The sequence below is a fragment of the Colletotrichum abscissum genome, assembly GCF_030869225.1.
Source record: "Colletotrichum abscissum strain IMI 504890 chromosome Unknown Scaffold_28.1, whole genome shotgun sequence".
Classification (NCBI taxonomy): Eukaryota; Fungi; Ascomycota; class Sordariomycetes; order Glomerellales; family Glomerellaceae; genus Colletotrichum; species Colletotrichum abscissum.
The window spans coordinates 326,913-351,634 of record NW_026850187.1 but is presented as its reverse complement, the minus strand read 5'-3'; the positions used below and the strand labels follow the sequence as shown (position 1 = coordinate 351,634).

The 24,722-nt window shown below is 53.3% G+C and overlaps 11 protein-coding genes across 11 annotated transcripts; 8 read left to right on the top strand and 3 right to left on the bottom strand.

Annotated features, from left to right (window-relative positions):
* Positions 1-115: 115 nt before the first annotated feature.
* Positions 116-349, top strand: CABS01_10780 (uncharacterized protein; the record flags this gene model as incomplete). The annotated part of the gene is made up of 1 exon (XM_060544135.1): positions 116-349. One exon carries the CDS (start codon positions 116-118, stop codon positions 347-349), a length of 234 nt encoding a protein of 77 aa, XP_060398859.1.
* A 161-nt stretch (positions 350-510) lies between these two features.
* CABS01_10779 (uncharacterized protein) lies at positions 511-1,572 on the top strand (the record flags this gene model as incomplete). The annotated part of the gene is made up of 3 exons (XM_060544134.1): positions 511-675; positions 740-1,090; positions 1,372-1,572. The coding sequence occupies 3 exons, from the start codon at positions 511-513 to the stop codon at positions 1,570-1,572; spliced, it is 717 nt and encodes a 238-aa protein (XP_060398858.1).
* A 336-nt stretch (positions 1,573-1,908) lies between these two features.
* CABS01_10778 (uncharacterized protein) lies at positions 1,909-2,262 on the bottom strand (the record flags this gene model as incomplete). The annotated part of the gene is made up of 1 exon (XM_060544133.1): positions 1,909-2,262. One exon carries the CDS (start codon positions 2,260-2,262, stop codon positions 1,909-1,911), a length of 354 nt encoding a protein of 117 aa, XP_060398857.1.
* Positions 2,263-2,284: 22 nt separating this feature from the next.
* Positions 2,285-5,539, top strand: CABS01_10777 (CDC24 Calponin; the record flags this gene model as incomplete). The annotated part of the gene is made up of 4 exons (XM_060544132.1): positions 2,285-2,863; positions 2,964-3,749; positions 3,809-3,995; positions 4,050-5,539. The coding sequence occupies 4 exons, from the start codon at positions 2,285-2,287 to the stop codon at positions 5,537-5,539; spliced, it is 3,042 nt and encodes a 1,013-aa protein (XP_060398856.1).
* A 3,520-nt stretch (positions 5,540-9,059) lies between these two features.
* Positions 9,060-9,502, bottom strand: CABS01_10776 (CHCH domain-containing protein; the record flags this gene model as incomplete). The annotated part of the gene is made up of 2 exons (XM_060544131.1): positions 9,060-9,226; positions 9,397-9,502. The coding sequence occupies 2 exons, from the start codon at positions 9,500-9,502 to the stop codon at positions 9,060-9,062; spliced, it is 273 nt and encodes a 90-aa protein (XP_060398855.1).
* Positions 9,503-10,534: 1,032 nt separating this feature from the next.
* CABS01_10775 (uncharacterized protein) lies at positions 10,535-14,302 on the top strand (the record flags this gene model as incomplete). Its single annotated transcript, XM_060544130.1, has 2 exons — positions 10,535-11,352; positions 11,407-14,302. The coding sequence occupies 2 exons, from the start codon at positions 10,535-10,537 to the stop codon at positions 14,300-14,302; spliced, it is 3,714 nt and encodes a 1,237-aa protein (XP_060398854.1).
* Positions 14,303-14,863: 561 nt separating this feature from the next.
* On the bottom strand, positions 14,864-15,025 carry CABS01_10774 (uncharacterized protein; the record flags this gene model as incomplete). Its single annotated transcript, XM_060544129.1, has 1 exon — positions 14,864-15,025. The coding sequence occupies one exon, from the start codon at positions 15,023-15,025 to the stop codon at positions 14,864-14,866; it is 162 nt and encodes a 53-aa protein (XP_060398853.1).
* A 340-nt stretch (positions 15,026-15,365) lies between these two features.
* Positions 15,366-17,064, top strand: CABS01_10773 (methyltransferase; the record flags this gene model as incomplete). The annotated part of the gene is made up of 9 exons (XM_060544128.1): positions 15,366-15,527; positions 15,593-15,624; positions 15,703-15,788; positions 15,869-16,021; positions 16,088-16,125; positions 16,181-16,218; positions 16,288-16,425; positions 16,491-16,913; positions 17,007-17,064. 9 exons carry the CDS (start codon positions 15,366-15,368, stop codon positions 17,062-17,064), a joined length of 1,128 nt encoding a protein of 375 aa, XP_060398852.1.
* An 829-nt stretch (positions 17,065-17,893) lies between these two features.
* CABS01_10772 (WW domain-containing protein) lies at positions 17,894-19,735 on the top strand (the record flags this gene model as incomplete). Its single annotated transcript, XM_060544127.1, has 4 exons — positions 17,894-17,984; positions 18,120-19,147; positions 19,260-19,340; positions 19,409-19,735. 4 exons carry the CDS (start codon positions 17,894-17,896, stop codon positions 19,733-19,735), a joined length of 1,527 nt encoding a protein of 508 aa, XP_060398851.1.
* Positions 19,736-20,764: 1,029 nt separating this feature from the next.
* Positions 20,765-21,117, top strand: CABS01_10771 (uncharacterized protein; the record flags this gene model as incomplete). The annotated part of the gene is made up of 3 exons (XM_060544126.1): positions 20,765-20,821; positions 20,879-20,959; positions 21,049-21,117. 3 exons carry the CDS (start codon positions 20,765-20,767, stop codon positions 21,115-21,117), a joined length of 207 nt encoding a protein of 68 aa, XP_060398850.1.
* A 1,500-nt stretch (positions 21,118-22,617) lies between these two features.
* CABS01_10770 (uncharacterized protein) lies at positions 22,618-24,034 on the top strand (the record flags this gene model as incomplete). Its single annotated transcript, XM_060544125.1, has 2 exons — positions 22,618-22,699; positions 23,865-24,034. 2 exons carry the CDS (start codon positions 22,618-22,620, stop codon positions 24,032-24,034), a joined length of 252 nt encoding a protein of 83 aa, XP_060398849.1.
* Positions 24,035-24,722: the final 688 nt, after the last annotated feature.

Genomic DNA, 24,722 nt, shown 5'->3' with positions numbered 1-24,722 from the left:
TCTGCATGTGCTAGAGTCTGCCCCCGGTCTATCCGTACCCTCCATTACAAGTTTCCCCTATCTTTGTTCCATCAACCTTCTCGAACAATGCAGTGCCGGCCAAGTAGATTTACGGATGTGTTCAGGTCTTGTGTTCCTCTGCCTCGTGCTCAATAAACCCCCTCCTCTTTGTCAGTCCGAGTGCCCTCCTTCTTGTATGCCTCAAGACTTGTCCACTCCTTGTCTCCAAGGATCTACGGTGTGGACGGTCGCTCTGTCCGTGATAGAGATCTCGATATTTCTCTGTGATGCTGCAGAGTTGTTGAGAGCACAGATGCTGATTCCTGATAGAGGTCTTCCTGGCCAGTGACGCACCCAAGATGTCCCCATTCCCATCCTAATCAATTGTTCCTTCCTTCCCCGTCGAGGCTTGCCCTGTAATACGTATGTACGTACTCTCGCGCCTGAAGGCTGAAGGCTGATGGGATCGCAATACGTACCGGGCGCGCACCACGAGGGCAGGTTCAATCAATGGGAGACGTGAATCTGTCCACTGCGACGGGAGACCAAGCCCAATCTGGACTAGCGCAATCACCCGCTAATTTGAAACGCCCAAAACCTCCATCAGATCAATGCGGCCAACCTGAGGCCGCCTCTCCACCACAGTACCGCGCAGTTGTACCTCCGCTCCCACTTGTGCCTCTTTCTCTCTCTCTCTCTTTTCGCCGGGCGTCTCTCTGCCTTTCCTTCACCGCGGTAGGCTCAAAGACTCAAAGGACGTGGTTCCGAATCTGTCATCCTCAGACCTCTCAGCCCAACCAACCCATTCCCACTCACACAACATCCGCCCACCACCACTATCCCACCATTCGTACCCATCACCCCCTTGCTCCTGCTGCCAATACCTTACTCTAGGGGCCCAGGCAATCAGCAGAGCACGGGCGACGAGACACTGCACCACATTGGACCGCAACAGCAACTGGAGCTAGGAACTGGGGACTGGAAACCCGACCTGGCTGGCCTGACCTGGATCTTTCCCAAGCACCCAAGCAAGTTGAAGCAACCACAGAGACTCAGGCGCTTCCACTCTCTGTATCCTCAGATCCTAAGGGTACGGATAGTCTCCCCCCCCCCCCCCCCCCCCCCCCCTCCCCTCTCCCCCCCCCCCTGCGCCCCCCCCCCCCCCCCCCCCCCCCCCTCCTTCCCCCCCCCCCCCCGCCCCCACCCCCCCCCCCCACCCCCGCCCCCCCCCCCCCCCCCCTCTGTCTTTGCCTTTGCGGCTTGCCTGTGCCTGTGCCTCTCGCCTTACCCCCTAAACCTTTGCTTTACGTTCCCCCATGCTACCGTTCACTACCTAGTACCTAACCCAGCCCCCCTCCAGGTTGAATCAAGACACACCCTCATGCACGCCAACTGCATCAGCCTGCGTCCTGCAACAGCGTCCCCAAATCCAGCGACAACTCCAACCTCGACTTGCAATTCTCTGTCGGCAACCTAGCACTACTCAATCGACACTCCCAAACGATATCCATTTCGCAATACCTCTTGGCCCACGAAGGCTTGTTCGAGATACACGCTATCGCCCACCACTAGTGACACCTAATAGGAGGATCAAGGACCGGACAGGGGTCAAAAAGGCAACTTGTTTCGCCCCGATAGCCCGCATCGCTCCGCACCGCTCCGCAACTTCGACTCGTCGACTCGAAAAACAGACCCGCCCAACCAGCCCAACCTCCCTCCTCCACCGACTCTCGGCGCCGGCACTTCTGTCTCACACACACATACTGCCTTCTATCTCTCTCTCTCGCATACGCACACGCAAACCCCGTACACGAAGACGTCCCTATTCCTTCTCGTTATCCGCCTGTTCCAAGTCCGGCAAAACACATAGAGGGGGGCCCTATTCGATCACCACAAGGGGGGGAAATACTAGAGTCCGAACGCCCATCGCTCAAACCCCTTGTTCTCATTTTCGCCCTCCAAGAACAAACCTACCCTTCTCCCGACGACGCCCATCGCCCACGAGAACCTTCCCCGACGCCCACCGCTACATTGTCGCTGCTCCGCCCAAGCACCGATATCCTGAACCCGAGTCCACTCGACCAGACCGACTCTCGAGAACCCCGGTGCCGAATGACGTGACCCTGTCTTCGACAAAGGACCACGAACCGCTTCATCGATCCTCCACCGCCTCGCCCCTCGGTCCTCGCACGATCCCCGATCCTCTTCGTTGCCGTCGTCGTTGTAGTCGACCGTCGTGTCCTTCCATCCTCTCCCCTCCATTCACCGGATGGGTTAGGACGTCATGGCTCATGCTCCTCTCCTAAGAACAAACACGGCTCCTGTATTCCAGCAATCCAACGGAATCGGCGGCCTACCCAATACCATGAGTAATGCGCCCCGCGCCAGCCAGCTTTCCGGCTCGACAGCGTACACATCCACTGGCTCTTTCGCCTCCTTCAACAGCGCATCCACGGTGACGCCCCCGCAAAATGGAGGTCCCGTTCAGGCTACGGCCAACATCATCAACCAAAAGGCCGATGCCTCGCGGTCCCTTTACCAGATTTGCATGTCGTTGAAGCAGCGATTATCACAGGTACCTGGCTTCGACCCCTATCTGCAAGAGCTCGACCCCAACGACCCTGTCGAATCACTGTGGGCCCTGTTCCGCACCGGTTATCCGCTACTCGACATTTACAACGCCCTGCAACCAGAAAAGCCCCTCGAGATCGAAGGCGCAAACGCCAGTGCCAGCGACAGCAAAAAGGCAAAAATTGCCCTCTTCAAATTCATTCAGGCGTGTCTAAAGGATTTGGGTATACCCTCGGCGGAATGCTTCGTCATCAGCGACGTACTAGGAAATGACACGACTGGTTTTGTCAAGGTATGCGACGCGACTGCTGTCTCTCCTCCACGGTGACCTCTGATTCAAGATCACCATCAATCATGTAAATTGAAAATGACCAAATCTGACCTCGTCCTAGACAACTCAAGTCGTCAACTACGTTCTCGACATCGCTGAGCAACGGGGTCTCTTGTTGCAACTCCAGCCTTATCCCGAAGATGATCTTCCTATGGAACCAGGCTCCAAGCTGAGCTACCGGGATCATATCGTGAAGGAACTGGTAGACACGGAGCGAAAATACGTCCAAGATTTGGAGAACCTCTACGACCTGAAAAGTAGCTTGGAGACTAAGGGAATAATCACTGGCGACACCATTCATCAGATTTTCCTCAACATCAACGCTATCCTGGATTTCCAACGCCGTTTCCTGATCCGTGTCGAGACGACAAACTCCATGCCCAAGACTGTACAGCATTGGGGTGCTCCATTTGTCACATACGAAGATGCATTCGACATCTACCGTCCCTTCATCGCCAATCAGCGCAAAGCAGCCCAAGTCGCCAATCAAGTCTTTGACCAGATCAAAGCGAGCGGGCATCCCGTGGCCGCAGACTTCAACACTTTGGATGGCTTCCTCCTCAAGCCCATGCAGCGTCTCGTCAAGTACCCTCTGTTGTTGAAGGACTTGATGAAAAAGAGCGAGGACGAGGATATTAAGGCCGATCTGGCAGGCGGTATCGAGTCCGCAGAACGAGTTTTGTCAAAGGCCAACGAAGAAGTCAACCGAGATTTGTTGGACGAGGCTCTGGACGACTTGCGAAACCGCGTCGACGACTGGAAGAATCATCGCGTGGAGCAGTTCGGCAGGCTGCTGATGCATGGTGTTTACACTGTCGTCACAGGGAAGAGCGAGCAAGAAAAGGACGTAAGTTTTGCTCTACAAATTTGCCATCCCCAACCAGGACCAAACACTGATTTTCGTAGTACGAGATTTATCTCTTCGAATGCATACTACTTTGCTGCAAGGAAATTTCGGCGAACAAGAGCAGGGACAAGAAGGACAAGACTAGGTCTACAGGGCCCAAGATCAGGAACAAGAATGCGAGACTTCAATTGAAGGGCAGGATCTTCATGACGAACGTTACTGACATCGTCTCCCTCGCAAAGCCTGGTATGGAAAGGAAGTAACCCTAGTCCTAACCCTCGATTGCTAACCAATTCACAGGATCCTACATTGTCCAAATCTGGTGGAAAGGCGATCCTGGCGTGGAGAACTTCATGATCAAGTACACCAATGAGGAGCAGATGAAGAAATGGGCAGTCGCTCTTGAGGCGCAACGTAAGGAAAACACGCCCAACAAATCTGCTACGAGTCCCGACTCGGCGGCACCCGACTTTGCCTGGACACGAGAAAACGCTGGCAAGCTCGAGAACCCGTATCTTAACCAGCAAGACGATGACGATGACGAGGAACTGTGGCCACCCGCCTCTGCCCCTGCCCAGTTTCCCATGCCGACTCAGTCTACAGGAGGCAGCATGTTGCCTCGCAACGCATCGAGCACAAGCCTGCGACAACGCGCCGCAACTAATGAGAGCCTTGCCGGTATGGTGAGGGCTCCGCCTCCTAGATTCCCTCTGCCGCAACCACCGGCGCCTCTCAGTCTTTCGACCCAGGTGCCTGCTCCGGGTGCCTCTTCACCTGGTGCCCGCGGCGGCGACTCTTACTTTTCACCCGTAGCCGATTCGCCTGTTTCCTCGCGCACGAGCACCGCCAGCAATATGTTCCCTAATCCAGCATATCAATTCCCCAAGTCGCTGACCCCTCAGCCTGGGTGGGAAGATCCCAATCAGAGATACACGGCCCCCGCAATGCCTCGAGCTCCTTCGAGAGATGGTTCTTCGCAGCACAGGAATCCTCGCGGACCATCTTTGCCGGCAATGGCTTCCAACAGTCAGACTGCAGCACAGCAGCAGCGCAGCAGATCGTACAGCACTCCTGATATCAACGCCCCCGGGAACATTCGTCGCACTCAAGGGGGCACTCCTGTTCCGGCGGTGCCTGGCATCCCGGCGCATCTACACCCAGCCCACGACCAGAATATCCCGCGGTCGCAGACCGGCTCGCCCAGGGTAAATGACGTTCCCATCAGATCAAACACGCAGAGCCCGGGCGCTCAGCGAGAACGCCAGTACGGCCACCAGCAATCTGGAAGTTACGGTGGCACCATGTCCCAGTTCCCCGCTCAGCCAATCTATCCCCGCCAGGGAACGCCAAACTCTGTCCATGACCGGCAGCTCAGCATTGATGCGGCTGCGTCTATGAATGCCATGTTGTCTCCTCCCCTTGGCACTGGCGGGATCAGCGGATCTCAGTCAAACCCGCTTGCCAGCCCCGACCTACCGATTCCCACGCAGTTGAAGGTCAAGGTGAACTTTGTCGACAGCGGCAACTACGTCACACTGGTTGTTGCATTCAACATCACATACCAGTCTTTAATTGACCGCATCGACGCCAAACTTGCGCGGTTCACCAACAGCAGTATCAGCAAGGGCATGCTTAAGCTCCGATACCAGGACGAGGATGGCGACTTTGTCACTATTGCCAGTGATGATGACATTCAGATCGCCTTTATCGAATGGCGCGAGGGAGCCCGCGCCACTGCGCCGGGAGGGGTAGGCGAGATTGAGCTGTTCTGCGTTGGAGAAACGGCCTAAGCGCCTCATTTCTATGTCGAAGTAGGTCTTTTGGGAGAACATTGGGACTCTCCCAGGCGCATCATACCCATATACCCACCGGAGGGCATTTCTTTGCATACATGGCGTCCGGAGCAGTTTATTTCACCTCATTTTATACCTCTCAGCATCGCATCAACAAGCACGTGGCTGCTAGACTACCATACATCACGGGGTTCGTAGCGGCAGCCATTTGCGGTTAAGAAGCATTCGGACTCGCGCACGAGAATTTAGACGGTTCCATCACGACCACATATTTCCTTGCCCTCAAGGACACGGCCCCCTATGCAGGGGTTGTATTCAAAGGCACTCATTCACCGGATCGCTCCTTTTCTTCTTTTTGGAAATACTTGACATCAAACTACCCTGGGCAACTCTGGATGTTGCTTGCATACGTCTCTATGGGGTTCTTCGATATCGAACTCTTCAGAGCAGATACATCCAGGGCTCCCATCATTTCACTTTCACTTCTTCTCTTGGTTGATTACTCTTTCTGGGATGACTAACCTACTTTCAATCGTTACGACTTTGATGATGGGGGACGAATTGTGATATCTGGCTTTTGCCTAAATGGTTGGGTGCGGTTTGGCTGGGTGGCAACTGAGCTGCCATCAGCCAGGAGGGAATGAGAATGCCTGCCATGTCGCTCGTTACAGTTTTGGGGATCGGGTTCTTGACTGGCGCTAGCTAAAGGTTATTCGAACAATGAACAGGCGTTACTGTTCCTTCATGATGATGTCGAGCCTCCCTTGCTTGGTGACGTTTGTTTGCTTGTCTTCCATCGTCATTACTAGGTGTTGAAATCTGTGGAATCTGTGATTTGTGATGTGTGGTTTGATATACTTCATGGACGATGATGATCCCAGCTTACGTGGTCCACACGAATAAGCGACGCTTAGACAGAGATATCTGCCTGCCTCTGTAGTGATTGTTGATGTTTGGCTGGATTGTTTTCAATTCCTCCCCTAGTCTTCATGGCTAACCATTATCTTTTCTGCATGTCCTTGTCACGCAGGAAAACTGAGTGGGCCTCTAGTTCCTTGGATGGAGGAGTCTATAAATTCTAGTGCCCTGCTGTGATTCATGATGGATTGGTCGATCGTCTTCCCTAGGTTGTGACATGGTGCTTCTGTACATGTTGATAGAATGGACCCCCGGAAGGGATAGTTGCACCATGTTGCACTATCAACAACTTTTTTCTCTCGCATTATTTTCTTGGGTTGACGATAATAAGATGTTTTCTGCGATCGCACTCCTACCATCCGCGGCGTAGCCTGATCAGGTCTACATATGATCTATATTTGTTTACATATCGCCTCGTGACGGGGGCGAAGACCACAATGACCCGGACATCCTGATCTGTAGGTACCTCGGGTTTCTCGAGGGTACGGCGAGGGGACAAGGAGAATGGGGAAACAAGATACAGCCTCTCCGTAGGGAGTAAAGAAACAGTATAATTTAGCAATAGATCAACGACAGCGCGAGGGAAAGTAGGACTCCTCCCAGTAGCCGGTCCTTTCACGACTAAGTCCAACAAGTACCTTACTAAAGAATACCTTATAATAGGAAACAGGGGGTCACTGGACGCTCCTACCCGGACCAGGGCAGCGTGCCCGTCAGCCAACCAGGGCAACTTTGAGGGCGAGAGAGTAGGTACTTATGTGTCTCCTTCTTCATTCCTATCACTCAAGTGATTCGGGTCAGTTGGTCGAGGGGTTCTTGGGGGAAGACCCGAGTGTGGATCTCAGTCCTCTTGGCTACTGATACGACACTTGAGCTTTTTGTTCGATTCTTCATGGAGGAGCTCTTCTTTTTTTTTCCCTTTTATATTTACGGGCTTCCTAATTTTACCTGCCTCCTTCCCTCCTTCTGGCATATTCATTTGGGAGAACGCTGACCGCCCGCGGTCCCCGGTCACCTGACCTTTCACCTTCTCACCTCCCCCTGGGCAACCATGAAGGTATATGTTACTACTCAATGGTCATTCTGTCACTTGAGTGATTCGGGTGAGGTGGTCGAGGGGTTCATGGGGGAAGACCCGAGTGTGGATCTCAGTCCCCTCGACCATTCATCTGACACTCAAGTTTTTGGTTCGATTCCTCGTGGAGGACTTTTTCTTTTGTATATTTTGGGCTTCATTAATGGCCTCCCTGACATCACCTAAGGGCGTGGCACGGAGGATACGTCCATCGGGTTTCATCTTCTTCTAACTCTCCTTTCGCCAAACCGTTCGATAGAAGGCGCCCATCCACGACTTCTGGTCACCTGACCGTCCTTTGTCTGCCGTAGACAGCAGAGCTTACATATAGGACCTCCAATAATATGCCTTCTACCACCACAGCAGCGCCTGTTGGGGTTGGGTCAAACGGTTTGCGAGGTGGTTGAGTGGTTGATGTAACAAATTAGTCAGTGAATCCCGCAGGCGTATCGAATAAATGGAAGGTTGGTGCTTTAATTGGCTAGTTTGGGTGTTTTCTCCTCACGACTTGGGAACTTCCCATGGTAGCACGCGTGTAATGTCTAGGTTTTGTGTCTATGAAATGGAATAATCGCCCTCGCCATTTGGTTAAGCAGTGGCATATTAGCCTCATGACGGTAGTACCTACTTAATGGACTCCCTTACAGAGTGTTCTGATCAAACTACCTTCGCGTGTCCAAGGCCTTTGGTATCTGAGTGCTTCATGAATTAAATCACAGCAAGTGATGGCGCTCTTTGTTGCGTTATGAAGGACACTGGTGTCGAAAGCGAGGCTGTGACGATAAACTCATGATTCTGATGCGGGTATGCTTTGAACAGAGGTATCAAGGCCCTCGTTGTACGCGTTCCTATGTATTGCGAGAGATTCGAGGTTGAGAGACGGGAATGCAGGCTCTTGATATTGATGGATATCCGTAAATGTCTTTCCACACCGATTGACTACGTTGAGTACCTTCAAAGATCCCTGGCAAAAATTGCCACGTCTCAGAGATGCCAGTCACGAGGATTATGCAAACGATGTACAACTGCTCCGGCTATACATCAGGTTAGGTCATGATCCACGGCTGGTCGTCGAGTTAGTTCTGCCCGGCGAGTGGAGGTAAGTGTGGCCGAAAACCGTCGACTCATCAGATCAGGTCGCAGATGAAGGGAGTCTGCAGGAATTGAAACGTGATGGTAGCGAGTATTCTTCTTTATCCGCCTTGTATGGTACATAGTATACAACGTCGATCCTCTTGAACGCCAAATTCCGTGTGTAATAGTATGGTTGTACATCTCATATGCCACAAGCTGTGCTCGATTCACCACTTCCAGACGGATCAGATAACCGTCATCGGCCGAATCCGCCTCTGCTGCTGCCATGGTCGGTTCAGCTGTCGTGAACGTAGCGCCATCGCCCTCGCGGTCTTTCCCGGAGTGTGCCATTCGGGGAAGACCTCCATCTCCATATGGTCGCCCTGGTCGCCCCCTCCATATTTGCAATAAGTTCGGTGTATGAGCTCCGTCTCCGCCGCGCGACCTGCTTTATTTGCCCTTGGAGTGGGGAATCATCTTGTCGTACATACGGCCGAGGTGGTAGTTGACGGTGGACGAAGGCTCCTTGGGCTTCTTGGGCTGATCCATGCAGCCGCGCAGGGCGTTCTCGAGGGCGGCGCAGCCAGAGGTGTTGTACCCTGCTGAGGCCCAGCATGCTGTAGGAGAAGAAGTGTCAGTCCATGTAGCGCAAGGGGTATGATGATGAAGACGCTGCGATGCCGTCCAGGGGTTGTTCATCTGGTGGCTGGGATGAGGCAATTCCATCGAGACAGGAGAATATGCCAGAGAGGAAATTGACGAGCGAACACAGGGTAGGTAGAATTACCAAGAACTGAGGTCATGACCTGCATGCAAGGCTGCTCTACCTTGCCGTTGGGGTTACGAACACGGAGGACCTTGACAGGTGGCAGGCGCATCGGTTTTTGCGGCATGATGGGCAATGTGCGTGTATCTCAACCGGTCAATTATGTCGTCGGGTCGTTTTGAAAGCTGTGTAAGCTATGCGCCTGTCGTTGAATCGTCGGATTCGGTTGTCGAATGGTGGATCTTTGCGTCCGTCGTCATACACCTCTACCAGGAAAGCTCCCCGATGCTTCGCAAATGGACGCCATCGCGAAAGCTTTGATGCGAGACCCCCGGAACTTTTTTTCACCAATCACGTGTCTTCAGCCTCGTCGATCCCTTGCAACGTTGCTGATTGGCCAAAAACGCGCTGTGGCGTCTGGATGGTGGGGCAAGACACGGTAGCCAGACAGCCGTGCCACCGTGCACAGCGCGCCTGGGATGCCCCCAGAGCTGCGACTGCAAGCGGCACTTCAATTGTGTGAGGGTGTGTGAGGGCCTCGGGAGCTCCCGATTGGCTGCCTTGCCTCGAATGTAAACAAAGGGCGACCTCGAAAGCGTCCCTTCTCTGCGTTGCCCGTTGCCAGCCCACCACACCGATTTTCACTTAATGGTCCCCTTCCTGCGCAATATCTGCCCTCCTACTCCCCCTTCCCGGTTCTCGATTTAGAAACCTGGAGGTACCTTGAACCTTTTTTCTTCTTTCCCCAATCCATCCTCCAATTTCCGCGCCCAGGAACCACAACCCAATCGCGACACAAGCCGATACCTCACCCAATTCAGGGTATCGTACTCTAACAACCCACGACACAGTCAACACTGCACTACAATCGTCATTCGGATTCTTCTGAGCCGTTTCCTGGCTTTTCAATCCGGTGGTTGTTCTGCGTCCCATCTCCCTCCCCCCTGCGAAGTCGCGCTTTGTTTATCTTCTTTTTTCCGCCCCCAAATCGCATCGCGCCTCCGCGGCCACTTTTCCCACGATCACGTCCGAGAGCCTTCTCCGCGCCGCGTCGCATTGAAGCCATAGCTCCCGCGCTAGATCCCTCCAACACACTTTAACCTCGTCATCCGGTCATCTGGTCAATGTCTCGCAGTCGCCGCCACGATACGGATACGCGATGAATTTTCCAAAGTTGACCTTTAACCCGCCCTCGGGCAACCTCACACCCTCCCCTACCGCGCGCTCCTCCCGCGACCGCACCGCCAGCCCTAAGAGGGCGCCGGCCGGTTTCTCGAATCTTGAGCCCACTCAGGACCGTACCGCTAATGTCGATATGGCCTTCTCTAACTTCGACTTCACCACGCCAACCAAGGGAGGCGGCGCACCCATTTCCGCGGCCACAACACAGCCCGCAAGATTCGCTCCGATGTCTTTCACTTCGCCAGTCAAGAAGTTCAGCACAGCTGAGACCCCGAGACTGAAGGCCGGCGCTTCAAGACTTTCATCGACAATGCCGCTAGATGCCCCGACCAAGACCCCATCCCCGAAGAAGGTGTCATTTGCCGACGCCAGTTTCCAATCCTTGACTGCGTCAACTCCCAAGCTGGCTCGCAATCTCTCTCCGAAGTCGAGTCCTTCGAAGCCTGCCGTCTCCGACTACTCAGTCATGTCAATTACCTCTCCGACAGCATCCCTCGTCTCCAACGATCGGTCCCCGCGCAGCGATTCCGATTCGAATCAACAGCAGGCCGAGTCCGCGGCAGAGGAGGAGGGACATGAGGACGACGATGAGGAGGAGTCTCAAACAAGCAGCAGGCCCGGCCAGTCGCCCCCAAGAGGTGTAGAGGAGGCTGGCGGGTTCGAGTCCCCTTCAAAGCTCGACATCACTATGGCCGATATCACCATGGTTTCTGACTTCGCCCCGTCGCCCAAGAAGTCTCAGCAGCCGTACACGTTCGCCACTATCGAACTTTCGGAAGCTGCAAAGGAGTTCTCGTATGCCTACCACCTTCCCATTTGTATACTCCCTCACTGACTTGTTCTCTCTAGTACCCCCTTCGACCCCGAGAGCTACGCCGATTTCGATATCACGTCTGCGCTCACCCCAGTGCCCAGCTTCGCCCGGCAACGGGCCCGTATTCCCCTCACAAAGCACCGGAAGCCCAGGGGCATTGTGTTCGAGAAGGCCATCGCAAGACAAGTTGCCGAGTCCCTCGCCTTGGAAGAGCTCGAGGCCGCCGCCAGCTTCCGGCACATTGCCATGAAGGGCGGTCTGGCGTATGCCCTCTGTCCTCGAAAGAGGCAGAGGGTGGCCGAGCCCACGACAGAGGACGACCGGGAGCCGTACTGGCTGGAGGATGTGGACGAAAGCGGCGTGATTAACATGATCGAAGCTCGCCGCGTCCTGCGCAACGACCTGAAGGCGCTTCCTGCCGGCCTCTCTGTTCACGAACAGCGCCGCCAATACCACGAGGAGGTGGAGAAGTACGGCGAACCCATCGTGCCGACCTGTGGGAAGAGGAACTATGACGGTGAGAAGAAGCGAGCCTATAACAATGGCCTGCTGACTCACACCATCATGGCGCCTCTTCTTGCGTTCCCGATGCCAGAGCTGAGCTTCGACTGGGTGCTTGAGACTGCCATTCGCGAATCCAATAGGGTTCATGGTCGCGAGCAGCCCAAGCATCGCAACGTCAGGCAGCCCATTGCCATCTTTGGAGAGTCTGACTTCTCAGTCATTGAAGAAGAGGAGGAGCCTCAAAGCCCGACCGCTAAGCTCCCTCACTTCCCGTCGACGGCGACACACCACTCGAGCTCAAGCCGAAAGACCAGGCTCGCTAGAGGCGCTGCCAATCTGGAGGCTAAGCTCGCCACGCTCCAATCTGTTATGGAAGAAAGGTCGCCTTCACCTTTGTCATCCCCCGTCCGACCCGGCTTCACCTTTGCAATGCCCTCGTTTGTATCGACTCTCGAGGTCACCGAGACGGACCACGAGGCAACTGAGGTTGAACACGAGGATGAGCCCGCTGCCGTCGAAGTCGCGAGTCCAATGGTCTTCTTCAAGAACCGCAACGAGACTTCGCCCTTCAAGAAGCGCAAGTCATTGCCTACTGCACGTCGTCTTTCCTTTTCCGCCCCTCTCCGCCGAGCATCTCTTCCTGCTGCCGGCTCCGCCCAGCTTCCTGTGGTGCAGGATCTTCAAGATCCAGCATCCGGGTCGCTGGTGGGTGCTCCCGATTCGTCGGTTGAGCTCCACGCGGTGCAGAATCCCCTCGAGGTTGATTCAGCATCTGCGGCAGCTGCCCAAGCTACTCCAGAGAGAACCCCGCCACCATCTCCTTTGCCAGTTGTTGTCGATGCCAGAGAGAACCCGGACATCTTTGGCTCCTTCCAGGACCACTCTGGATCCCCGATCCAGGCGCTTGCATCTCTCGCTCGCGTGTTTGAGGAGGCCAAGAAGACGGATATGGATGGAAAGGTTGTTGTCAGCAGAGAGGGAGGCCGTCTGATTGTCCGATTTAAGGTTTCGGACGAACATGCTGCCCTCTTCGCCCAAGAGCAAGAACCCGTCGAAGAGCTTGTCGACGCTGTTGACTCTGCCACCGAGCCGGCCACTGCTACCGCGTTATCGCCTATTCGCCTGACCACTGAGGCAGAGGATGAGAAGAAGACAGCAGAGGAAGCCAAGATCGAAGCGGAGGAAGAGGAGGTGGCGCATGTGCCTTCACAGGCGCCCGCCCCGGTTGAGGAAGACGACGATTCTATGGTCTTACTTAGGGGGTTTTTGACCAGACACAACGCTAGGAAAGCTGCTATGGCTACTCTCCCCGTGCCCGTCGAGCCCGCCGAACCCGCGGTTCTTTCTCCCACTCCAGCGGTTGAACCTGTTGCTGCACACTCTTCGCCCGACCCTCTTGCATCCGCCCCGATCCTTCTGGCGGCCACTCCAGAGCGCAATCAAAGCATCTGGGCCGATACGCCGGCGTTCTCGATCACGTCGTCGGCAGATCGTTCTCGTCCTCCTAGAAGGGCTTCTCCAGCTGTGTCAACCGGACGCCAGCCTCTTGGATCGCTCGACGTTAACAGCCCGAGCCCCAAGAAAGCCAAGCGCAAAGCTGAGGAAGTCGACGAACGAGAGGCATCGCCAGAAAAGCCGCAGCCGCCGAAACGCCAGCGCAGAGCCAAGGCTGACGTTTCAGACGCGAAGAAGGCCGCAGGCAAGGCCAGCGACAATTCCGCCGATGAGGATGAAGTTGCGCCTGTCACGAATGTGCGCACCAGACGTCAGCTCGCCGTCGCGCGTGGAGAGGCTCCGGCAGTTACCAAGATCCCGGTTAGAAACAAGGGAATGAGTAACATTAGAGCTGGGGAGAAGGACCTTGCGGCTTTGACTCGCCAGAATACCCGCAACAATAAGGGAGATGCGATTTCTGCTGAGGAGATGCTCGAGGCGATCAAGACTGCGCCGCCCAAGATAGAGACTCGGGCGGCCGCTGCTGCTGCTAAGAAGAACAATAAGAGTGTTCAGTGGGCAGCTCAGTTGGCTAGAAGCCAGTCCGAAGACCCGTCTACGGCTCCAATTGATTCTGACGAGGCAAGCTCTAGCTCTGCTGAGCTCAGCCCCGATGAGGAGAAGCAGGTCGGAAAGGCGAGAAAGGTCAGGGCTTCTACAAGTAAGATCGCTACGACCAAGGCTTCAACCGCCAAAGCTTCGACCTCCAAGGCTGCGACTACGAAGACTGCGACGACCAAGACCGCGCCTGCCAAAGCGACCGCAGCCAAGGCAACCAAGGCAAGCCAGTCCAAGTTGGCTACTGCCCCCAAGACGGAGGGCGCGAAGGTGTCGAAGACTGCGAAGAAGCCCACTGCCGCGGCGAAGAAGGAGCTGGGCCTGAGTGCCAACGGTACTCCTGCCAAGCGTAGTGCTCGTACCACGAAGAAGTGAGCACTTGCCGAATGAGCATAATTGGCTTCGCCGTTTGAAGGAAAGAATCATGGATGGAGGAATTGCATGGAAGGGGAGGAACGAACGGCATTCGCATCGCATGGGGGACTTCAAAAAGTAAAGCATAGCTATGGGCGTTTGGGACTGTTTGATATTTTTTGTTGGTCTTTTCTTGACCTTTGTTTGCATCATGGCCGCCCGGCGAGGCGAGTGTTTCGATTCTTGTTCTACTCCTGTTCTATACCCTATTGCTTCGTTGCGGACAGAGGCGGATGGGACTTTTATTATTATGAATGATGATGATGAACTTGAAATAATTCTAGAATCACTCGTGTTGAGTATTTATGTGACGCGCATTGGGGTGTTTACTGACACACCGCATGTGGTCGCAAACGTCGCCTTGACTCCGAATGTGGTGTCTGCTCTGCGATACCGTAGACCGGGAACTCGGATCAGGGCCCAAACGGGTCAAGACCCTTATTCACTGTGCAGGGGAAAAAGAGGGGTAGCAACGCCGAACATGCATGGCAATGCCGGTCCCAAGTTCCATTGGACTGGATTCTACGCATTTTGCTGGAAACGCTGGGTTATCTCGGCGGATGCCCTGCAATTCGATGTGAGCGGTGGGAAAACGGGATGCGGGCTAGCGAATCCCACGGGAGGACGTTTGACTCTTCTGCATCCGGGCGGTTTGTCGGGTCTGTAAGACTGGCTGCGGTCCATTCAGGCCTGCCATGCTTGTCCTTTGGTCCAAGTACGGATAAGGTTCCCTGCTGTGAGATGGACCCCTCAGCAAGCCACACATTGGCAGAGACATGGAAGGGAAGGGGGACCTGGAAACGGGCAGATACAAAAACTGGAGCTCCCCTACCTTACCTTTCAGACGGAGGAAGCCCAGTCTGATTGATCTTGCGCGTAGTCACGATTTATCTGCCTTGCTTAGAACAGTGATTCCGCAACACACGGGAGACTACGAGCAGCGGCGCGATTCACTAGTGTTATTCTCAACGTTTTCACATACCTACACTCATTTCATACCCGTGAGACGAAAAAGGCGCACATCATGGCTGAAGCACCGGGCACACCGCCTCCCACAACCGCACCCGCAGCCGGTGTCGCATCCGCAGACCCGGCACCGACGACGAGTCCATCGCGAGTCGTTCCGGCGGTGGCTATTGAACCAGCTCAGCAGGATGACCCCGTTGAAGCCGATGAGGGATTTGCAGTGCGTCGCAGCCCAGTTTCCCTTCTTGTAGATTGATCGGTGGTTTACTAATACTTCCGGTGTAGAGCGATAACGACTCTTCGATTGATGATAGAATGTAATGGCTTTCTGAGATTCCCACCACCCCATCTCATTCATTGCGCCTTTTTGTTCCTAACCCAGATGAACGAGATAGTTCGAGTTACACCGCGTCCCTATCATCCAGCGTCATCGACTACCCGGAAGAATATGGCCGTCGCTATCATGCATTCAGGCCGGGCTGTGAGTCTTCCTTTCCTGCAGCAATATGATGGGAATGGAGGGAGACAGCCCATGTTCAGTCCACTGACGCTTCAATGTAGCGTATTCGTTCCCGAACGACGAGGTCGAAATGGAGCGCCTCGACATGGCTCATGCCATGATGGTGAGGGCGATTGGAAGCAAGCTCTGGCTGGCCCCGCTGGCCAAGGAGAAGGTCCATCGTATCCTGGATATCGGTACGGGTACTGGAATCTGTACGTCCTATCGCGCAACTTAGTGATCGTCGAAGCCATGCGTTGCTAATCGCTTGCGGGCTGTAGGGGCCGTTGAGATTGGTGACATTTTTGAGAACGCCGAGGTGAGTTCGTGATAAGTGAGATTGGTGATGATTCGCTTTGCTAAGAGATGGGCAGGTTATTGGGAATGATCTGAGTGCTATCCAACCTGAATGGTGCGTCAAATCTCGGCATGAATCCCTCTCTGATGATTCCAAAGCTCACTCTTCTTCTCTGGACTCTAGGGTACCCCCGAACGTCAAGTTTGAGATTGACGATGTCGAGAGCGAATGGGTCGGCGTTAAAAAGTACGACTTCATCATGTGCCGCTACATGGCCGCCTCCATCCAGGACTGGCCAAAGCTGATCGCCAACATTTACGAGTACGTAACCCTGTCCCCATTCCCTCTAACTTGTCCCATCTTCATTCTCATGACCCCCTCCGCAGCAACCTCAACCCAGGAGGCTGGGCCGAGTTCCAAGATATGAGCACAGAATACTACTCCGACGACGGCAGCTACAAACCCGAACACGCAACCTACGAATGGAATCAGACCTTTGTCGAAACCCTCGACAAGATCGGGCGCGATCCCCGGCCCGGACCGAAGCTCGAGGGCTGGGTGCGCGGGCACGGCGGGTTCGAGAACGTGGCGCACCACAAGTTCAAGACGCCCATCGGGCCGTGGGCGCGGCACCGGCATTTCAAGGACCAGGGGTTGCTGAACCTGGCGCAGATTCTTGAGGGGTTGGAAGGGTTCTCGTTGAAGCTGCTGTGCGGTGTTTTGGGGAGGAGTAAGGAGGAGGTGTTGGTGCAGCTTGCGGAGGTGAGGAGGGAGTTGAAGACGGGGGTTTTTCATGCTTTGTTGGATTTGTGAGTTGTCATCCTTTCCTTGTTTCCCTTTCATTGTTCGCTGTGGACGGTGGCTCGAAGATTGATTGTGGCTAACAAGCCTTGTGCGCGTAGGCATGTGGTGTATGGGCAGAAGCCTGCTCTACCGGCTGCTACAGCGGGAACTGAGTAGGTGTGGAAGTGTCGTCTGACGTTGGGATGTGTAGCATCTCCATGGATGGCATTTAGGCCTGCAAAGTAGACTCCGTTCTTCATGGCTCATAGTATAGCGATGTAGCATTTTGATATAAAGGCTTAAATCCTACGCAGATGACGTTGTGTTTGACCTGACTGGCTCAAGCGCGTATTGATTATGCTGGAGCTGGTCTAAGTCTGACCTCTCGCCCGCTCATCTCATTTCATCTTTCAAGGATTTGACTCTCACTCGGGTTCCTCTTATTTGAGTTCCTCACAGGTGATCATCGGCTGGGTGAATGAATGAGCGAGTGAGCGCACAGTCTTCAGCCCTATGAGATGAACGGGTGGTCCCGAGTGCCAAGTTCGGACGACGCAATGGAAGCGAGTAAACGTGGAGACGGTCAAACCATCAAAATGGAACCTGGAAGCGACCAGAAAAAGCCCAGAAAAATACCCGCCATCAGCGTTCCGATCTGCCGAAACAAACGGGCAGAAAGCCAATCTGACGTGCAGTCGCACCTGCAGCCCAAGGAATCCCATTACGAATCGCCCGTCACACGGCGCGCACCTTCTTTCCCTCAGGCGCAATTCGATCCCGTCGGGAGGCCCCCTTATTTTCTTACCTCAGCCATTTTCTTTTTTTCTTTTTCTTTTTTTGCCCCCTACGGCCCAACTCACCTCACCTCCCTGACCTTGGTCACTTGACCCCGCGACGACACGTCAAATCCCCCGCCAACCACGTGCAATTCTCTCTCATCCCTCCAACTCCCAACTGTCACTACCGAAAGAAAGAGAAGAAACACAACAGCCTGGAGTGAAAAAAAATGTCGCTCTTTGGCAACTTTGACGTCGCCAAGCTGGCATCACAGCTGGGCAACTTCAAGATCCCCGACGACCCAGAGATCATCAACCAAGGTGAGTGAGCGAATGAGATACTTTGCGACAATCCTCCAACCTCAATCTGCTCTCGGCCCCTCATAATTTCGCAAGACCCCCACCTTCCTTATCTCCAAAAGCATCACAACAACGATTCCTAACCACACATCACAGGCCACCAGGACTACGGGTACAGCAACTACGGTTCCCACAGCCAAGGCTACGATGGCAGACCACCCGCGGGATACGCCGGTGGTCCGCAGAATGGCGCCGAGGAGTACAAGCGCGAGCATCCCACCGCCTTCGGCTCCAGTGACCCCACGCGATCCGCCTACTCCGACCCCGTCTCCGAGGGAAGTGCCATGTCGTCCGTCGCCGCTGGCGTAGCTGCCAGCGCCGCCGCGGGTGCTTACGGTACCGCGCCGCAGTATCCCACTCCGCATCCCGGTAGGTATGGTGATTCCACATCATCTAGCCCATATCCTCAGCAGCAGCAACAACAGCAAAGCTTTGGACGGCCTCCTTCGCCGGGCTATGGAAGGCCCCCTTCTCCTGGTTACGGCAGGCCCCCTTCACCTGGCTACGGAAGACCGCCTTCGCCGCGATTGCCAGAGGGATGGGTCAAGCGGTTTGATGACAACAGCAGACGATGGTACTACGTTAATCAAGCAACTGGCTCTTCTCAGTGGGAGGCTCCTCCGCCACCGTCGGCCATGTCTCCCCCGCCAATGTCGCCGCCAGGCCATGGAGGGTATGGGGAATCATCTCGATATGGCGGACACTCGCCACAGCCGGGATACTCGCCTCAACCTGGCTATGGAGGACATTCACCACAGCCCGGATACGGAGGCCCACCGCCTCAGCCGGGATATGGCGGACCCTCTCCACAACCTGGGTACGGAGGTCATTCTCCACAGCCCGGATACGGAGCTTATGCGGGCGGTGCCGCTGCGGCAGCTGCGGGAGCCGGAGCTGGGTACTATGCAGGACAGCAATACGGACAGAGCCAGCCCCATGGGGGGTACGAGCAGCCTCAACAGTACGGCCAACAGCCACCACAGCAGTACGGCCAGCCCTACGGACAGCAGCCTCAACAGCAGTATGGACAGCAGTATGAACAGGGATACGGCAGCGAAGAGAAGAAGAAAAAGAAGAAGAGCGGGAACAGCAACATGTTCCTCGGCGTGGCGGGTGGCCTCGCGGTGGGTGCGCTAGGAGGCGCGCTTATCGCCAATGTTTTAGGTAACGATCAGTCACCTCTCCCGGGCCACGGTCTGGACGATTATTGACCGTGAAAACTGACAATTTCCGCAGATTCCGATTCAGACTCTGATCATCACGAGCACCACTACGAGCGTCGTTCTTCGTCTGGGTCCTCGGACCATTATCGCGGTCGTGATGATAGCGATCGGGGGTCTGATAGGGGGGATTATGAGGAGGGCGGCGACTACTATGATGATTAGGTTGATCAAGTACCGCCGTCTGGGGCTCAACCGTTCCTGGACGAAGGAGATGAGCAAGAGGTCCAGGAGCAGACTTACAGGGGTCCAGAGGAGTATCGGGACGATGGCGGCGTTGATCATCTCGTGCACACCACCGGGTATGGCGAGGTTATTTATGATGATGAGCCGGGTGCTGACGAGGTTCGCAACATCGATAACTATGCTGGTGACACCTTTGATGACGGCTATGCCGATGACGGGTATGATGATGGAGGCGACGACCATAGCGGCGATGACTATGGCGATGACTACGTTGATGAGTATGGCCACGACTATTATGACAATTAGGCTGGCCGAGAATGTATCTTGACTGAGAGTTGCCTTCCATCTGGAACAATCCTGAAGCGTTTGCTACGGAGCATACATCTTACATTCTAGGCTTCGACAAATGGCATGAGATGAGGTTCTTCCACCCCCCTATGCATGTACATCTCGACCCTGAACAGTGCTAAACTCTATATGGCAATGGGTTTGATCGGGTGATATCATCCGGTCTTCTGTTTCGTGAAAGCCAAGAGATAGCAGAGAGCGACTGACAGCTTGGCAATCTCTTTTCTAGAATTGAAGCAAACCCGGCGGAGTCAGTCTGTCCTGGGCCCTGGCGCACTCATTTCGTTGCCGTCTTGACTGGGATGTGAATGGCGCACGCTCTCCAAGACGGCCTGCCCTGCCGCGTCTCGCAAGCATCACGGACCATAGAGCAGCCCTTTACTCAGTAGCGTCGCGAGGCTAGGAAGTGAGAAAGAGTATCGGCAATCAGTCCCCGACGGAAATATAAATCCACTGAGGGATGAATTTGAGTATTTGTACTCTGGAAGGCTCCATAGGCCGGGACAATGCTCGCAGAGTACTACTCTCGACGCCGTTGAACGCAAACCGCCGGCAGTTATAATCTATGGGGGTGAGCCCTGAAGCCGTGCGTCCCGCGGGATCGGACGGCACAGGGCAGTATTGCCTATGCTTATTGTGTGTTGGGCACTCGCCCCGTCTGATAATTGTTGCTGGGATGAACTTATCAATTAGAGTTTGAATAACACGTAGAACCGTGAACGTGCCCCCCAAGCCTCGTTGCGCGCGACTCAGTATGGAGTTTCCCGTTGTAGCTGGTTTCGGGTACGCGGCTTGTCCGTTTTTAAAGATCGTCACAACGGAGTACTCTGTGATCATTCTTGATACTTATAGCTGGCCTGTCATCTTTCTGTGCACGCCTTGTTGTTGGAGTATTCCTCAACTGCTGTCAGTCTCTACCTTATATAACATCCTGTCGCAAATACCCTTCTAGCGATTGATTCTGGTACATAACTACGCAAAGCAAACATGAAGTTCCAAGCCGTTCTTTTCGTCAGCTTCCTTCCCTCTGTGCTGGGCTGGTGGGTATGTTGAAACCTCGAAGGAGTCTGATGACGCACTGTAGCTGATGGATGGGTATAGAACTGCAGACTTCCTAAGGGAGGTGACCTCGGTACATGCCTTTGGGATGGCGACCTGAAGACGGAATTGACTTGTGGCCAGGTGAAGCTCTCTCTTCTACTTTTGGACATGATTCTCACCATCTTTGTCTGGTTTGAACGGGTCAAGTTGCTAATTTGTTTGTGTAATAGGGCCACCCGTGCAAGACACTTGGCAACGGATGTATCCCTATCGGATCGGGAATTGCGAACTGCTCGTAGACAAACAGAGGGTGTGCACTTTTGGATACGGAACTACCTTAGGTTCAAAAGGGGTTGCTGGATGCTGCATGTGGTCTTAGATTATCACGGTGATATTTTTGAAGAGATTCCCTCCTAAGTTCTTACTCGGATTCGGCTGCAACATTGACATCATTGATACTCAATCAATAATCCAAGTATGTGGCGAAGACAACAACAAAATGCCTATTGCCAGAAACCTCGAACACATTTTTAACTACTACGGTATCGGTACACTTCCAAGATCAACCCAGTCATCCCCGCTCAGCATGACTTCTCTCACCAAATCACCTCAATAGATGGAATCAAGTACAATTGGTAAACGTTGAAGTATCAAAATTTCGAGTGAGGGTATTCGCAGGAATTCGAGCGATAGGTTCTGGGCGGAATCCAAACGTTGGCAGTCATTAGAGCTTTCTTCCTCCCATGTTTTCGAAAATGATAGCAGAATCTAGAGGAGTCTGCGCTTCAAGACGCTGAAGTAGAGAAGTAACTAGCAAAACAACGCCAGCCTCAAGAAATGTCGAAACGTTGCTTCCTTCTGGGCCAATCAGCCCGATGACACCCTAAAAGTGCATTGGATATAAGTAGCCAAGGCCGCAAGCGTTTATCATGCGCACAAATAGCAATGGCTCATATAAACCACATGAGGTCTCCCAGATACGGTATTTGCTGCAGGGAGCTGACCATACTTATACAACGCGGCAGCTGTCACCAATGACAGGTTAGAATGCCGCGACATCACGCTTAGTATGACATGGGAACATACATTTCACACGTTCCTCTTTCACTTTCGCGAGAACTCGTAGGTACTTGATCATTGATGTATATGAACGTATCGCCTTGTACCGTCAATGCACACTTATGTATTACTAGAATCCTCTATATGTGGCCATTGGCCGTAATTCCGTCGCAGGAAGTGGGATTGGGACTGACAGATACCCCAACCACCTTATGCGATATATCATGCCAAGGCAACATCGCCTTTCCATTGTTGCCAAACACACTTTCCAAGTAGAATTCGTGTTCGTATCGAAAGGTTCTGCAAATATTTTACCGCAATTCGCCAATCAAGTGGCGGCTAATGAATATACCTACGTGTACAGCCAGCTTTGTCCACCTCCATCTTCAGAGCCTGCCGCACGGCACAGCTTGTGAATGACAGCCTGCATAACTATTGAGAGCTTCGCCCACTCGTGACGTCACAATTGCCAGGCATACTCTCGAAGTGGAATAACAATCTCGTCTTGTGAATTTGTGTCGTGAGGCGTATGAAATTGCAGCATGAATGCTGGCCGGAACCTGCTGCTTAGCTATAAAGGGCCCAGAGAACAGCTGGTTTGCCCGAGTGCAGACTGATTGTATACATACATGTACACTCGAAATCCTCCTAAAAACGCTACCTTCCCATGGATTATCTCGTCATAGGGCATCTAAACACAATTTTCCCACTACGGCGGACATTTTTAGTCGCACGGCAACATGGTTAATTGCGAAAATGATGCCGAGGACATGACCGACCCTGATATCATGGGGTTTGGGGTAAGCCTTTATCTTTCGAGGGGTTTGTCTCAGTACTAACGCAAAAAAGGTCCTGCTGTCCTTCGTTTTCCCAGTCCTAGTATCCCATGTCATCATGACCATGGCCTACGTCACTCGCAGGGCGAACCCTGAGGATTTTACCCAGATGGACTCCATGATACACAAGAGACTAGGGGCATACGAATCGAAAATTTCTCGCCTGCGTGGTGTGAGATATGAGCATCTTCTCTTGACCATCAGCGACCAGCTCTCAGTCACTAGCTTCGCGCTTCTTGTCGCATTATACTCACAAATACTCACGATTTCGTCCTTTTCGTTTTCTGTGGGCGTATCACTTGCCTTCCTCTCCTTCGGTGTTCATACAAACTGCCTAAATGGCCTGACACCATACTTAAGACTACATGAAAGGCAGGCAAAGTTACGCATAACTTTCTTGACATTACTAGTGGTCTGTCTTCTGGTTAGCAGTATCCTTGATAACTTATTCACTTCCCTGGTTCTGAATTGGGAGAAAGTTGCCGCATGCGCAACAAGAGGTTCAGGAACTACTTGGCTGTCAATTCTCGCCGCAGTTGCATTTATCTGGGTTTTCGGCATGAGCTATTACGATGCCGTTGCCCGGCTTTACTCATTTCTTCCTCTGCAAGACAACACTTTGCGCCTTCTGTGCTTTACCGAGGAGTCTAGAGAAAGTTTCAGGATTCTTTATCAGCAAAAGACGCTAAAGGAAACCGAAGAACACAGTGAAATGCTCGAGAAACTGTCTAGCGAAGACACGAACTTTTTTCATACTCTAAGACTGGCGATCCCGGTCTTGGTCGACGACATGGTAGATTCTATATTTTGGAGCCTCTTCCAAGACATGTCATATACGGTGTATCTACTCTACAGCCTAGTCTCTATGATTGCTTCGGCGGGGGAAGAAGAAGTCGAATCGTTATTAGAACCTAAGTTTGGTCAAATTTTGCCTCTAATCCTCCTCATAGTCTTTATCATCAACGTATTTGACGCCAAAGGTAGCCTACATTTCTTTTTCTCAAGTGAATCTAATAACAACAAATTGACTGACATATTTGTAGAAGAAAGAGAAGACACCAGGGTAGCATCAACAAATGAGATACAGAAGAACTCAGAGAATTCCGGGGAGAGTCATGTGGCACTGAACGTCCATAACTCCTCGACAACAGGACAATCTAACCTTGCCGGTGGGCAAGACTCCGGGCTCTCGACACCTGGCAGATCAAGGACCTCTGAGATGGAGTCAGGAGCCACCGTGAGTCTATTTCTTCTTTCCTACATCTTTCGCTTGCTTTTGATGTGGGAGTTTTGTTTGATAACGACAGAACATCTATGTTGACCTGACAATAATCCATGTTGTAGCCCAACGACTTTGACTTGCGGGCTGAATACGAGCAAGATCTCAAAGCAGCACTGAGGATGAGAAATCTCAGACTGCAGTTGGCGCAAGTAACAGCAGAAAAGGTGCCATGGTGTGCGTGGGTGGTTCTATGGACCGCGATCGCGATGCAAGCCGGCTTTGTGGCGCTCTTGGTGTTTCGTGGTGCGTGGGTGGCATTATTGATGTCCGCCTATGCCGTTATTACGTTTTTCAGTTCCGTTTTGCGGGGACTCTGGGAGATACGCAGAATCAGGGTCAGCACCAAAGCGATGTAGAGTCTAAGAGAGGGCAGACTGAATGGGCACGAGAGACGGGTGGATGAAGTATCGTGAAGTCATTACATCGCGACCGACATGGAACTTTCATCAGATGCAATGGCTTGAACAGCGACTCACTAAGAGTGAAAAACCTTCATGGATCCTAACGTCTTGATAAATGAGGTCTTGGGCTCGCATCGTGTCAGTCAATTTGTAATTTCCGATGCTTGCGTAACTCAAACTACGGTCGGGCTGTATCTGGGCACTATCATGTATGGTTTTGTGCAAAGTTGGATCCTCATTTAGTACAGAAAACAGCCTTTGAGTCAATAGTTTTAAGGTAGCGATGGTGCTTTTGTGTTCTTGAAGCAAGGCAGTGTAATGTATCC